Genomic DNA, 15425 nt, shown 5'->3' on the forward strand with positions numbered 1-15425 from the left:
GTTTGAAAGGAGATAAAGTGGTATTTGACAGCTTTTAATTTGATGCAAGCAATTGACATTCAGGACACCTGAACCGCAGGAGTCGCTCTGGCGACTAATGTAGCTCTCGCGCCACCTGTCGTGCATTTTGTGCCGTTGTTTTCCCCCCGCCTCCGAATATAATACAGCACTATTTGTTACCGATAGACCTAAAATCCACAAAAAAACGGGGATAATTTTAAATACTTTATTTCAAATATAAGAATAATTTCGAGAACTCAAATGGACGAACAGAAAGATAAAGTAAGCAACTTCACACAGAAAAAACACTGCCAGAATAATCCAGCAGTCTCCTGAACCTGTCTCTAAATTAAAATGAATAACTTATCCAAAAGCAGTAAAAACACGACTAATATTGCGTTAGTTTCACACAGTAAATTCAATATAATGTGTGCAATATGTTCACAAGAGGTTGTCTCAGCCCAACACGTGTATTAAAATGTATCTAATGCTACATTCATTACTATGTTTCAATGTTAAATATTTATTTATCAATTTCTACAGTGTAGGAGCGAGCATTTGATACAAAAGTTTTAATTTACATATTCATTGTTAAACATATTTGGATAAAGCAAGTATTCAGTGCATTTAAAATCCACAGCAATATACAAATATAGACTGCCAGTGCCACAATACAATATGTGAGATCTTAAACAGAGTATGTTCAGTGTTGGGTAGATTACTTTCTAAATGTAATCTGTTACAGTTACCTCTCCAAAATTGTAATCAGTAGTGTAACTTTTGGATTACCCAAACTCATTAACGTAATCTGATTACATTCCGTTACTTTTAGATTACTTTCCCCTTAAGAGGCTATAGAAAAATACAAACATGCATGTTACCAATTGAATGACATCTATTGCAGGATAAATCAATGTTAAAGTTTACATAGCTGGCCATATTTGGATGTTACATTTTACTTTATGTGTTGGTTGTGTAGGATTCTTCAAACCCATCACTTTCTACTACATATAATAATATGCTTAAATTGTATCTTTACATTAATATATATATAATTTATAAAATGGACGCAGCAACTACAGATTGCCCCTTTAAGTCTATCAAAGGTGTGTGAGTTTGAGCATGTGTCCATTAGCTCTATGGATGTATTTTTTTATCAGCATGAATTAGATTGAGTAATAAAACCCCTACTTTTATTCCATAGGCTGGGATCCGCACTAAGCAGCTGTTGCAAGAGCACATTTTTCACTGCCTGGTTTTAAAAACAATGATTGATAGGCAGCTTAAACTTCCATTATTGGGTTCAAATACACACTTAGATTTGTGAACAGCCATCCACAACAAACACAATCCGAAAGGCGCAAATAGCTCAATGAGAGCAGCAGTGTGATTCACATCAATGCGCTATGTAGATATCAATAATAAGTAACATCCGTATCGCCGTAGACTACACCACTGCGGCATACTTACCTCCAAGCGTTTATACAAGTTGGATAATCTTTGGATGCCGACAGCAGTCGCACCATTGGAAGACATAGCTTGGACTGTAGCCTACAAAAGCCTATTCCTGCTCTTTTCCCACAATCCATCAAACACATTTGGTGTGTCATCATAGTTGTCTCTGACTTGTGGTCAGACTCGCTCAGGTGAAACAAACATAAACTTGCGCCTTTTTTCAATGCTGATTTGAATGTCATCGAGAAAACATCCTTTCTGAATTTAAAAGTAATCCTTGAAGTAATCATCTAATTTTTCAAAACTATATGTAATCCGATTACAATATTTTTGCTGTTACGGATAGCAGTTTCCGTTTTTTTGTAATCCCTTAGTATATATTGTATGGAATAGAATAATTAGAAGGATAGGTTGGCCCCTGCACTCAGGGATATGATTACAGAGGGGTACCCTCATCAGCCTCCATGGCATCCATGTCAGAGGGTGTTGTTTTGGTTGTTGGGGCCTCGCCAGTGGAATGGGTCTTGCAGTGTTGGTTCTGTGACTGTGTCAAAAGAATCTCCTTTTCTTCGGTCAAGGCAGAGAGGTCAGAATTCACTGGTGCATTCTGGTATAAGGAGTCATTGGAGCTCTTGTCCAGGATGTTACGGTATAGCTAAGACAGAAAAGGGGCATAGTAAGAAATGACAAGAAATCCTGATTCTAATGGAATGCTGTGTGCTAGCCAGTTGTGAAGTTTGAATCTCACCTTCTCCTCAATATCGGCCAGTTGGTCGCCCATGAAGGCCACCAGCTTGGCAAAGTGAGGGCGGTCCCGAGGCTCCAGTGCCCAGCACTTGCACATCATCTTATACCTGTGGGAGAGAGGGGGGGAAAGGGGGATGAAACCTCCTTTACAGTTCATATATTTGATTGTAATTAAATGTGTATGATGTATAGATGTAGGTGCAGAGCGGTTGTGGATACTTACACAGATTCACTGGCATAGTACGGCTGCTCCATCTTAAAACCTCTCTCTATCATCACATAGAAGTTGTTGTCCACCTTTATCCCCGGGTAGGGGGTCAAACCTTAAAGGGAGAGGGAGAGGTAGAGGAAAATAGGGAGGGAGAGGGAGATAGAGGGAGAGAGAAAGGGGTAGGGAGAGAGAGGGAGAGAGAGGGGAGAGGGAGGGAGGAAGAGGGAGAGAGAAAGGGGTAGGGAGAGAGAGGGAGAGGGCGAGGGAGGGAGGAAGGGGTAGGGAGAGAGAGGGAGAGGGCGAGGGAGGGAGGAAGGGGTAGGGAGAGAGAGGGAGAGGGCGAGGGAGGGAGGAAGGGGTAGGGAGAGAGAGGGAGAGGGCGAGGGAGGGAGGAAGGGGTAGGGAGAGAGAGGGAGGAAGAGAACAAATCACATATAATAAAGATGCAGGGAATACATCTTTAATAAGTGTGTACAGTATGTATGCTTTTTGAAGCCCCCCTCCCATCCTAAACGTACCCCTGGCGGCCCACCTCATCCCCAAACTCGATCAACACACAATATAAAGGACAAAAACTAAATAAAATAATGACAATACATTTTTTTTTAAAGAGTAGGTATGTTTATGTAGCTACCCAGAGAGAAGACCTCCCACAGCAGGATACCATAGGCCCAGACATCGCTCTGCATGGTGTACATCCCCTGGAAGATACTCTCTGGAGCCATCCACTTCACTGGCAGACGCACCTGCGACACAAGACATCAGACACACACACTGACACTGCATGTCTAGAACAGAGCTGTTGTCACTGACAACAGAGCATCTGTAGAATACAGACAAACACTCCCTTCTGTGTATAGTACCTACATTCCCTCTCACTACGTAGTTGGAGTCGTTGTGGATGTCCCGGGCCAGTCCAAAGTCTCCGATCTTTACTAGTCCACCCTGAGACACCAACACGTTCCTGGCCGCAAGGTCCCGATGGATACACTGGACACAGAAACACACACGCAGATAGAGAGAGTGTGTAGGGAGTAATGATGTAGGGAATAGGGAGTATTACATGTATGAGGGGACATGGTGAAGAGAATATGGTGCAGTGTGTAGTGTGCAGTGTTGTCAATCCACGTACGTGCTTAGAGGACAGGAAGTCCATGCCTTTGGCCACCTGGTAGGAAAAGCTGAGCAGGTCGTCATAGGTCAGTGCCTCCTCCTCCTCCTCCTCTTCCTGCAGCTTCTCATAGATCCCTGGACCTGTGGATCAGTTGGGGTCAACAGGATCTACTGGCAAACAGTGAAGAGATCCTACCGACGTATTTAACTGTGCTGCTTTATACATTAGCATGCCTATTTCTTCATGTGTCTGTGTCTACACAACACTGACCATCAGAGGTGTCCATGGGAGAGGAGTTGAGGCTGAGGAGGGCGATGCTCTCTTTCCCTCCAGTGGAGCTCCTCTTGGGCAGGTTGTGGTAAAGTCTGCTGAAGCGGTCCCTGCTGAAGGCCTCGGTCAGAGACTTGTGGTACAGCTCTCTGTTGTATTTCAGGTAGTTCAGCAGGTCCCCATTACGGCAGTACTGGAAGATCAGGTACGTTGGCCCTGTCAAAGTCACACAGTCACAGAGTCAGATATACACATTCACAGAGTCACACACAGGCGCTTAGAGACAGTCCTAAATACACATGTACTCGTTTCAGTACAATATCTAAAGACATGTTCTTGGCAATTACATCTTGTAGTTATTCCTGCGTTATTTCTGCTAGATGCTCGTTTCTGAGCCTGTCTGTGATTGGCTGTCGTACCTGAGCCAGTGCACGCCCCCAGCAGGTTGACGATGTTGGCATGCCGTCCGATGTGAGTCAGCATCTTCAGCTCTGACATCAGAGCCTCTTTCTCCACTGTCTCATGCTTCTCTGCATGGGCAAACATCAAGACTCAACAACGACCTGAGTGACTTCACTGGTGCAGGGTATGTTAAATAGTATGAAAAACAAAGTGTGTCTTCAGCAAACACCAACACTTAGCCAGCAGTGTAAAACATCACACAGGTAAAACCCTGTACCTTTCAGCATCTTGACAGCCACCTGCAGGGAGATCCCAGGCTTGCTGATGCTGTGGGCTGTAGCTTGAAGCACCATGCCAAAGGCCCCAGAGCCCAGCTCCTTCCCTAGGGAGAAAGACCACAACAACACAGGGTTGGTGGGAATACTATTGGTGAGGCTGGAGACTAGAGATTCCCCAGTAGATGGGTCAGGCTACGTCATTCCACTGGTACATCTCCCCCAGTCTTACCCAGCTCCAGGTTCTCTCTGGGGAACTCCCATTTCTGGTCGTACTGGAAGTCTTTGAAGTTGATGTAGATGTAATCGTTGTCATTAGACCCCGTCATCTGAATCACCTGCAGCTGGCTCTGGTACTGGGGTTTCTACACACAACATATCAGGAGAGTGTGAGAATGTTTGAGTGTGGGGAGCAAGTCTGTCTGTGTGTGTTTGTGTCTGTGTGTGTACCTTTTTCCTGAGGAAGTAGAGCAGTGCCACGCTGACCGGCATCAAAGCCAGGAACAGAACCAGACTGGACACCTTCAGGAGTTGAGAGGAGTTGGATGCTGATGGAACACACACATCAACAGATATAACCAATGTCTGACAACAGCCATGACAACACTGTGACCAATTCTGTTCCACACTGGAGCTATGATGACAACCATTATAAAAATACTTAAAGCTGTAGATGATTTTCTGATGACTTATTTTTCCTGACTGACCACTTACGTTGTTTGAAGGTACGCTGCTGCGGAAAGACCATTCCTGCATTGAACAGTGGCTCGCTGCAGTGTGACTGTGAGTGGACAGAGTTTGCGATGCAGCACTTGACAAAGTGGTTCCCCACCTTGACCCTGTCCAGAGAGCTGAGGACCTTCTTATGGCAGAACTGGTCTGAGTCACAGAGCTCTGGGGGAGGGGCAGGTATCTCCTTCCAGGCTGCAGACTCTGACTGACAGCTAGGGGAGGGGGGGCAGGTTAACACACACAGGTAAACACGTAGGGTCGGTTTCCCAGACACAGATTAAGCCTATTCCTGGACTAAACAGCACGATCAATGGAGAATTTCCATTGAAAATGATCTTAGTTTGTGTCAGGATATTGAAAATCGATATCAGTTGCATTTTTTTAAATTTAAAAAAATATATATTTTATTTTTGCATTTTCCAATTAACAACATTCAAGACAAACGTGAAAAGATATTAGACAACAATAGGACAAAGTGACAATAACAGATGAGCATAACAAAGAAAGAAAAAATAAAACAAATTATAATTATTTATAGACATACAATAAAAAAAAAATTATAATGAGACATTGGATCATATGGTCACCTGCCGTAGGCTACATATTATACGTTACGTGTGAAACATTATATAGGGATAATATAGAGATTCATTCAATGTGATGTGGGGGGAGATTCTCCATATAGTCAATAAAAGGTTGCCAAATTCTGTAAAAGTATTTAACTTATTCCTCAAGCGGTAAGTAATTTTCTCCAGTGGGATACAACTATTAACTTCTGATAGCCACAATGCAACTGGCAGGGGGGAATCCATTTTCCATTTCAAGGCGATACATTTCTTGGCAATCGCTAGCAATATTTCTGTTAGCTTTATAGTATGGCTTTGCCTAAGATTGGTGTTAGTAAAGTTGCCCAGTAGACAGACCTCCGGGTCTAGAGGGAATGCAACCCCATGAATTGAGGATATGGTATCGCATACCCCTTTCCAGAAACCGTGTAGTTTTGAACACTGCCAAGTGGAATGGAGGAATGTTCCTTCATCTGAGCCACATCTAAAACATAGGGAGGAGATATCAGGGTTGAACTTGTGCAGTCTAGATGGGGTGATATAGAGCTGATGGAGGAAATTAAACTGGATCAGTCTGTATCTGGAGTTCAATGTGGATGTAACACCATCCCTGCATAGGTCACTCCATAGACCCTCATCAAGATCAATACCCAGATCTTTTTCCCATCTAAGTCGGGGTTTATCTAGCCCAGGCAGTGTTAGTCCTGACATAAGAGCATCGTAAACACGGGAAATGGTCTTGAACAGTGGTTGGTCTGCGTGGCAGAGTTGTTCAATAGGTGACATCCTAGGTAGGTTCCGTTGTCCCTTGAGAGACACCCTAATAAAGTTTCGTAGTTGTAGGTAGCTAAAGAAGTCCCTGTTAGGCAAGTGGTATTTCTGTTTCAGCTGATCAAAAGACATAAGAACTCCCTCCTCGTAACAATGTTCCAGAAGAGTGATCCCCTTATCAGACCATGGTCTAAAGTTACTATTCTGGAAAAACATAGGAATCAATCTATTGTTCCATAAAGGGGTTTTAGGGGAAAGGAATCCCCCTCGTCCGAACAGCTCATGCAGTTTGCACCATGCCAGGACAGAATGTATGATTAAAGGGTTGTCTGTGATGGTTTTTATAGATTTTCTGTCCCATTTGTAGAACAATTCTGCCCCAGTGTCATCATTTACCTCAAGCTTTTCAATGTTCAACCATGAGGGAGAGGGACCCTTGGCAAACCTCTGAGCCAGAAACCTAGACTGTGCTGCCCAGTAGTACATTCTAAAATTGGGGAGGTATAAGCCCCCTTGACTTTAATCCAGGGTCAGTTTATCCAGGCCAACCCTAGGGGTTTTGCCGTGCCAGATAAACCGTCTGGTCATATTGTCGAGAGAGGAAAAGAATGCTGTGGGAACAGGGATAGGGAGAGATTGAAACAGATATAGAAATCTGGGCAGGACATTCATTTTAATTACATTGATTCTACCCAGTAGAGTGAGAGGTAAGTCCATCCATTTACAAAGGTCACCCTCCACCTTTTGCAACAAATTGGCCAGATTGAGTTTATAGAGGTTGTTCAGGTTACCATCCACCATTATGCCCAAATATGTGAAGCCCATAGGCGACCATCTAAAAGGAAACTTGTGCTTGATGGTATGATGGTCAAAGACAGACAACGGTAAGATTACGCTTTTATCTAAATTGACCTTATATCCAGAGAAAGAACTATAATACTGTAGTAGGATCTGCAAGTGAGAGAGGGGGTGTTCTGGGTTTGTTAGAAATAAGATAAGGTCGTCCGCAAAGAGTGATAATTTATGGGTATGGGGGCCCACATCAAAGCCATGTATGTCAGGGCACGTTCTAATAGCCTCAGCCAACGGTTCGATGGCGAGGGCAAAGAGGTGGGGGCTAATTGGGCAACCTTGTCTGTTCCCCCTATGGAGAGGGAAAGAGGAGGAAGTAATCCCGTTGGTAGCAATCCTAGCTTTAGGAGATTTGTAGAGTGATTTTATCAAATTTACAAACCCGGTACCTAAACCAAACTTTTCCAAGACGCGAAAGAGGTATGGCCATTCAACCCTATCAAAGGCCTTTTCAGCGTCGAGGGAGACTGCGACACTAGGTATTTTGTTTTTGTTAGCAAGGTGAATTATATCAAAGAACCTTCTGAGATTATTGGAGGACAATCTATTAATTATGAAGCCAGTCTGATCTGGGTTGACCAACAGGGGAAGACATGACTCCAGTCTCTTAGATAGCATCTTGGTGACCAGTTTACAATCTGTGTTAAGGAGAGAGATTGGTCTATATGAGGCGCACTTTAGTGGATTTTTCCCTTTCTTGTGGATTACAGTAATCACTGCTTGAGAGAAAGACTCTGGAAAGCAGTTGTCTTCCCTGGCTTTTTTAAGTACCTCCATAAGGTAGGGGACCAACAGTTCCCTAAATTCTTTATAGAACTCTGGAGGGAAGCCATCCTCCCCAGGAGATTTATTAGAAGGTAATGATTTAATGGCCTCCAACAATTCAGGAACTGAGAAGTGTTCACTCAGGCGCTCGCTGTCTTCCCCTGACAGGCATGGGAGGTTGAGAGAGGAGAGAAAGGAGTCGATCTCTGATAGATCATTGCTTGATTGGGAAGTGTAGAGGTCTTCATAGTATTTCTTAAAAAGTATTATTAATTTCAGTAGGGTCGAAAGATATCTCATTAGTAAGAGTTTCTATAGCATTAATTGTCCTCTTACTTTCCTCTGCTTTCAGTTGCCATGCCAATACTTTGTGTGCTTTCTCTCCAAGCTCGTAATAACGCTGTTTTGATTTAGTGATGGCCCTCTCAGCTTGATATGTGTTCAGAATATTATATTTCAGTTTTTTATTTACCAAAAGCCTGTATAGATCTTTAGTTGGGCCTCTTTGGTAGGTTTTCTCTAGCTCTGAGATTTCAGATTCAAGGGCACTCAGTTCCGCACCGTGTTTTCTCTTCAGCCCTTTAGTATAGGAAATGATCCGTCCCCTCAGATAGGCCTTCAATGTGTCCCAAAGAATGAAACTGTCAGGAGCGGAGGGTTTGTTTGTCAAAGTGAAAATATTGATCTGCTCTTTGATGAATGCACAAAATTCAGGTTGCTTTAGGAGTGTAGAATTTAGTCTCCATCTATATGCTCCATTTACCTTGGTAGGAATGGAGATTGATAATACCAGGGGAGAATGGTCACTAAGCAATCTGGGAAGATACTCGACATCTAACACTCTATGAAACAGTTGTGTCGACAGTAAAAAGTTATCTATGCGTGTGTGTGTCTTGTGTGGGTGTGAATAAACAGCACGATCAATGGAGAATTTCCATTGAAAATGATCTTAGTTTGTGTAAGGATATTGAAAATCGATATCTGTTGCATTTTTTTTAACCAATTTCGATATCATATCGTTTTTAATGAATAAGATTGCACTGGCTTTGTGCAGTTCAGACAACTTTTTGCTGATTGCCCATTGGGCAATGGGAACCCTGTTGATGGCCCATCAGCAGGCATTTAAGTAGGCCTATGCTAAACTGAGAGTCTGTAAGAGTGTTGCAGCAAAATCCTGTATTTTTCTTTTACATAAAAGTGTAAATGAACAAAAGGAAGCGTGGCCACCCTAAAGGAACCTGGCGAAGGTCTGTGGAGAAAGAGATGAAGGACAGTGGCCTATCATGTAAAACCATCCCCCAAAAGGCAGAAGGCCAGCAGCAGTGGTGCCCTCTTGTGGAAGCCTTATGTTCCAAATAGGAATGAAGAGGACTAAGTAAGTAAGTAAATACCCAGCTAGCACATTTGGTTTCTTAGAAGTTGTGGGAAAGTAGGTTCCGGGAAAATTTTACTATGGTTCCCTGAAAGTTTTCCTGGAAGGTTTAATTAACGTTCTGAGAGCGGAAATTATAGGTTATTTGAAGATCATTAATTAATGTTCTGAGAACATGTTTCAATAAGACTTTTAATAACACTGCTAGCTTAGGTTAACTGTTCTGAACTTCAAGCAAAGATAGGACACATGGAAATGAATTTGCTTAGGAATTAATAATGCAAACATCTATTTTTAAGAACGTTGTTTGTTCTCTGAACGTTCTGAGAACATTACTTTAAATAGAACCATGAAATTGACACCTAAGAAAAATATGATTCTCAGAACGGATCCTGGAGTCCCAGAACTTTGTAGGAAGGTTGTATGCAAAATAACCATTGGACAACCACACTCTCACCAAGCTCTAAGAAACATATGGTTCTCAGAACATTAGGTGCTATCTGGGTAGGTTAACAGGAACAATAACCAATATCAAGATATGCCTTGCTCATATTGATATCAAATTATATCAATATCATATCGAATTATCGATATTGGTGCCCACCACTAGTGTTAAGATATATAGCTGAATCCTAACATGAGAAACTCTGGCCTAAATCTAGAGGTACCTGTCATTGGACAGAGAGCAGAACCTCCAGGTGAGGTTGAAGGGGAGGGGGCTGTCGGTGCTACAGGTGATGTAGTCTTCTTCCTGGAAGAGACTGAGGGTGGGCGTACCTGAGAGACAGAGGAGGAGGACAGGTGAGAACAGGTGTCTTACTGAGGAGTCATGCACACAATCACAAGTCTTATCTGACTGGGCAGTCGGCTGTCACTCACTTGCCACACACAGAGAGAGGGTCTTTGTGAGGTTCAGCACCCCAGTCTCCAGGTGTAACTGGTACTCTCCTGGCTCAGGGTTACATAGCTCCAGAGTCCTGGGGGGGGGGGGGGGGGGGGGGGGGACGACACCATACGGAATCGTGTGAAAACTTATTGAACCAAACTTAACCTCATCAAATCTTGTAGATACAGTAGACCTTTAGTAAAGCTTTATAAAACTGCAACAGAAACACGGAACCAAGTTGAACATGGATATGGCAGTATGTCCTGGATTAAACAAAGTCTCAGGAAGCCCACCAACACAGAGACCACCAGCCTTACTCTACCTGTTCTTCCACAGCCGTGTGGGTTCAGGGCACTGGGTCTGTACACCACCCGGGCCCAGCCAATGGCAGCGTAGGAGAGGGTGTGAGGAGACCAGGGCCCGCAGGCAGAACCCTGGCATCTCCTGGGCTGAGATGGTACTGCTCTCATTCAGCTGGTCGATGGAAATGAAGCCCTTCTCTGAGGACACACAACACCGGAAATCACATGGAAATCACATGGAAATCACTTGGAAATCACATGGAAATCACTTGGAAATCACATGGAAATCACTTGGAAATCACATGGAAATCACTTGGAAATCACATGGAAATCACTTGGAAATCACTTGGAAATCACATGGAAATCACATGGAAATCACATGGAAATCACTTGGAAATCACATGGAAATCACTTGGAAATCACTTGGAAATCACATGGAAATCATAATTTGGGGGGAAAAAACAGGTGGTGGTACGGAGAGAATCAGGACAGATGACAAGAAAGTGTCTGACAGATGAGTAAAGACCAAGTAAAGATAGACATTTAAAAAAAGTCAAGGGAATGTTTGACTGAAAATAAAGGTAAAAAGAGAAGGATTCAGTGTTGTTGCCTGTTGTACTGACCCAGGACCCGGATGTGGGTGGACTTGATCTTGTTCTTGTTCTTGTTGCTCCGGCAGGTGTAGATACCACTGTGGTTCACTCTCACCGACTCAAAGAACAGGTAGGTCATATCTATTCCTTTATAGGATAGTTTATATACGGACACCTGGAGAAAAAGACAGTATACTGCATTACCTCAAATACAGTGAACAAGTCTTGGAGAGGAAAATGAAATGGTTCTGATCATATGCTTTCATCAATGGAAATAAAAGGTTAATGAATGAGTGATAACGCTTACCTGTTCCTGATTATCAGTCAGCCAATGTGTGGTGCTGTTCTCTCTCTCCCTACAGCGGAGCAGCAGGGGCTGACCCGGGCTCAGAGTGATCTCTGGAGCTTCATTATCATCATCCACACTTCGGCTGCGATCCAAGTCTGAGACACACACAGGAAGCCAACAGATCACACATCAGTCACTATTCAACTGACTGAGTGCCTTTAATTCCATTTTGTTTTTTGGGGCATTGTGTTTACACTTTTACAATAATACTAACCATAGTCATAGAGCTGAGAACACTCTTCTCCTTTGGGGTTACTAGCACAGCACATAGCTGTTGTCTTGTAGTATGGTTTACTTCCCTCTGTGTTGTTGGACCTCTCGGAGTCCTTAGATGTCTCGTTCCCATGACTACGTTGTCTGTGGGACAGCATGAGAAATTAAAGTATGTAGCCATCCTTGGAGAGGTCCTACATATGAAACTCAAGTCAAAACTCAAGTCAAAACCCTGAAGACACTCTTTAAGATTCTATATTATGTTCACCAAAGTTTACCCAGTCTTGTCAAGGTTATTGAACCATTCAATTTTTGGCTTGGGATTTCCCTCTGAAGAACACTGGAAGTTAGGTAAAAAGCCTTTTCTCCCAGGGATGTATATCAGATGTGGCTTTGACGGACGTCCTGAAAGTAACCAATGGGAGAATGAACTACAGCTAGGAATTTCAATGTTGTTCAGAATCATGATGATGGTATTGACGTTATATGACTTGAATGTGGTGCAGATCAAAATCCTGATGATGGTATTGACGTTATATGACTTGAATGTGGTGCAGATCAGAATCTGATATCACATTAGTGGTTTAGAAAAGAAGGTCTGTCACTCACTCAGAGGAGGTCCAACCAGTAGAGAGAGCGTCAGGGAGGAGATGATGCCACAATTCACACAGCCGAAGGAGTACTCTCCAGAATCACGCACAGACGTCTGTGGTATGGCCATAGAATAGCCCCCTCTGTTGGCAGGACAAAGAATTACAGATGAATTCAGCAAGGATGCAAAAGTACACAGAACCCCGCAATAATGATACAATGGCCTTGAGGCGCCAGGTAACACAACAAAGACAAACACACCCACACCTACCTTATTGGGTCAGGTCCACGGCTCCAGCTGCAGACAGGGTCTCCTGGGAGGCTCTGCATGGTGATATGGAGGCTCTGCCCAGCAGGGACCTCTAGTCTGGTAGGACCAGAACCATTCAGATGGGCTTCAGACAGAGTACACAACACCCCCTGGAACAACATGTCACCATGTCAGGGAGAGAGAGTAAGTGAGGATGATCAGCTGTAAAATGAGATGGCTTTTGAAGTGAATAGAGATCAATATTCAGATTACTCATAAAGCTGTTTGTACACAAATGTCAGACATTCATCAAACTTTGTTTTACATTTGGAAAGTACGAGAAGCCTGGCGAGAATGTAAATTGTACATTTCTTGAAATTCTATTAAAATAGCAGTTCTGCTTTTGTTCTCTGAGTCAAGGTCACATTTAGAGGACTGCATCTATAAGCATGTGTTTTGACGCCTTTTTAGACAGTGTATGACAGGAACACATAGGCTAGTAGGTGTGGTGCACAGGAGGTTGTTGGCAGCTTAATTGGGGAGAACGGGCTTGTGGTAATGATTGGAGCGTATGGTATCAAATACATCAAACACATGGTTTCCAGGTTCCATTCCAATGTCTCTGTTCCAGCCATTATTATGAGCGTTCTCCCGTCAGCAGCCTCCTGTGCTGTGGTGCTATGTCACCACCACTAACTGTGAGTTTCCACCCTCTTCTTTATGCATTGTTATTCCATTTACCTTGTTGAAATCAGAGCAGAAATACATCTGCTTTCAGAGTTGTGTTAGGGCTGCAGAATTTCACTTTTATTATCCTTCAAAATATATGACCAGAGCAATCCTGTATCCTTCTGCAATGCAATGTGAAGTGACATTAGGCCACACAGCCCACCATTAGAAAAATCTCAACGAGAAATGCACATGAGCTGACAAACCGAATTTACTGTTTGTGAGGATAATCTCAAAGTTTGACTCAGCCACAGACCATCAAACTTTCACTCTAATAAGTAATGAAACAGGAACCGAAGCGGGGGACAGGCCACAGGTCTTTTCAAAATCCGATTGATCATTTAGGTTTACAGTAAGTGACCGGTCAGGTTAGTCAATTACTCCCACGAATGCACAGATACGGTCAGTTTAGACACCTACAGTCGGGCTGGTGGTGATACATAGCGCTCGAGGCGCGTCTCGCGGAGGCTGCAACTCGTCTCCGTCACAAAGAGCGCACAGCCACAGGAGCGCAGCTGGAGAAACAGAGAACCAGATAAACGAAAACCAAATTACTCTATAATATCTAATCAAGGCGTATTTTTATCAACTTGTTGCAATGTTTTTCTTTCAGGTGAAGACATTACATTATACACAGCAGATGGATGATATTGAGGAATTTGCGACTATGGGAATGTATAAAATGCAGCATATAGTTTTGTGCAACATTTACATCTGAACAAATAATTAGCTAGAATTAATGTTGCAGCCTTTTCAAATGTATTTGGGGAATAGTTGGACATGTATTGTTACTTTAGGGTTATCGAATAAAACAGTCGTTGAACAAACTTATGAATAACACAACCATGAAGCTAAATAACAATTTGATTAGAAATAATACTATTCCATTGATTATTTGGGCTATAAAACGCATTGTTGATGATGATTTTAACTCACCGATCTCAACTCTCCTCTTTCCCTTCATTGGCATTGGTCTTCAACGCATGTAGCTCTGTCTCACAATGAGACGGTATCGAGAGCGAAGCCCCAAGAAGTTCTCTTTTAATTGTGACGTTTCATCTGATGTGCAGTTCTTTTTCAGAGAGACTGCTATGTGGCTCTGGGTTCATGACGTTATCGCAGTTCATTTTAATGACTGGCCACACAAATGGGGATGGTTGGCTTTTAAAACCTGGTCATGAACTAGTCTATAGTTTATAGGCCTTAATGCAATTACAACCTACCAATTTTATGGAAATATTTCTAATAACCTAAAAGGCTACAATGACATTAAATAGTAACTTTCTTGACAAAAAAAAAAGGTTTAATCGAAAACCAGATGTTTTAGCCTTAGTTATAGGGGAACATGTCAATATGGCCTTCATTTTGACAATTCGTTGCAAAAGCGATTTTTGGTATTTTAGTAATACATCTAGCTCCTTTTGCCCCTAGCGGTTCGACTGTTTCATTGAAAACGTAATGTAGAATACCTCTGCATCATCTCAACTAAGCCTAAAACATCTGGTTTTCGATTAAACATTTTGTTCTATCGTTCAGCCTACAGTAGCAGCCAATGTGTGGTGTTCAATGTAAGCCAACATTCCATGAGACGTTTGAAAAAAACATGCAGGGCTTGACACTAAAATCTGTTTATTCACTTGTCATTCAGACAAGGAGGTGACTGAATATTTTGTTGTGTTGTTGGATCCACTTCACAAAATATGTGAAATGTACACAAGTTTTGTGCTCTTGGAGGAAGCAGTCACCCCATTGCTGACTACAAATGATCTATAACTGGGCTAATAACTCACTAACTAGCAAAGGATATGAACATATATGTACAAATGTGCACATACTCACTACATGTAGTTCTCACTTTGATCTCAAAACAAGCTCATCTACTCAAGACTGATCACGCTGTAAAAACAGTTCAGTTCAAAGTGAATGGCACAGACACATATACGGAAACGGTCTATTTGCATATAGGCCTACTGCAGTTCT

At 42.7% G+C, this 15425-nt stretch overlaps 1 protein-coding gene across 1 annotated transcript; it reads right to left on the reverse strand.

The window, feature by feature from the left end:
• Nucleotides 1-212: 212 nt before the first annotated feature.
• Nucleotides 213-15419, reverse strand: LOC129859114 (receptor-type tyrosine-protein kinase FLT3-like). The gene is made up of 23 exons (XM_055928495.1): nucleotides 14382-15419; nucleotides 13866-13960; nucleotides 12738-12886; nucleotides 12485-12609; nucleotides 12154-12280; nucleotides 11877-12019; nucleotides 11621-11757; nucleotides 11344-11488; nucleotides 10741-10918; nucleotides 10412-10509; nucleotides 10201-10309; nucleotides 5189-5418; nucleotides 4925-5022; nucleotides 4707-4839; nucleotides 4477-4581; nucleotides 4217-4327; nucleotides 3798-4013; nucleotides 3546-3667; nucleotides 3281-3403; nucleotides 3048-3159; nucleotides 2426-2525; nucleotides 2204-2309; nucleotides 213-2110 (listed from the first exon to the last, which is right to left on the reverse strand). Exons 1-23 carry the CDS (start codon nucleotides 14413-14415, stop codon nucleotides 1892-1894), a joined length of 3015 nt encoding a protein of 1004 aa, XP_055784470.1. The 5' UTR covers nucleotides 14416-15419; the 3' UTR covers nucleotides 213-1891.
• Between the last annotated feature and the right edge of the window lie 6 nt (nucleotides 15420-15425).

The sequence above is a fragment of the Salvelinus fontinalis genome, chromosome 7 (assembly GCF_029448725.1).
Source record: "Salvelinus fontinalis isolate EN_2023a chromosome 7, ASM2944872v1, whole genome shotgun sequence".
Taxonomy (NCBI): Eukaryota; Metazoa; Chordata; class Actinopteri; order Salmoniformes; family Salmonidae; genus Salvelinus; species Salvelinus fontinalis.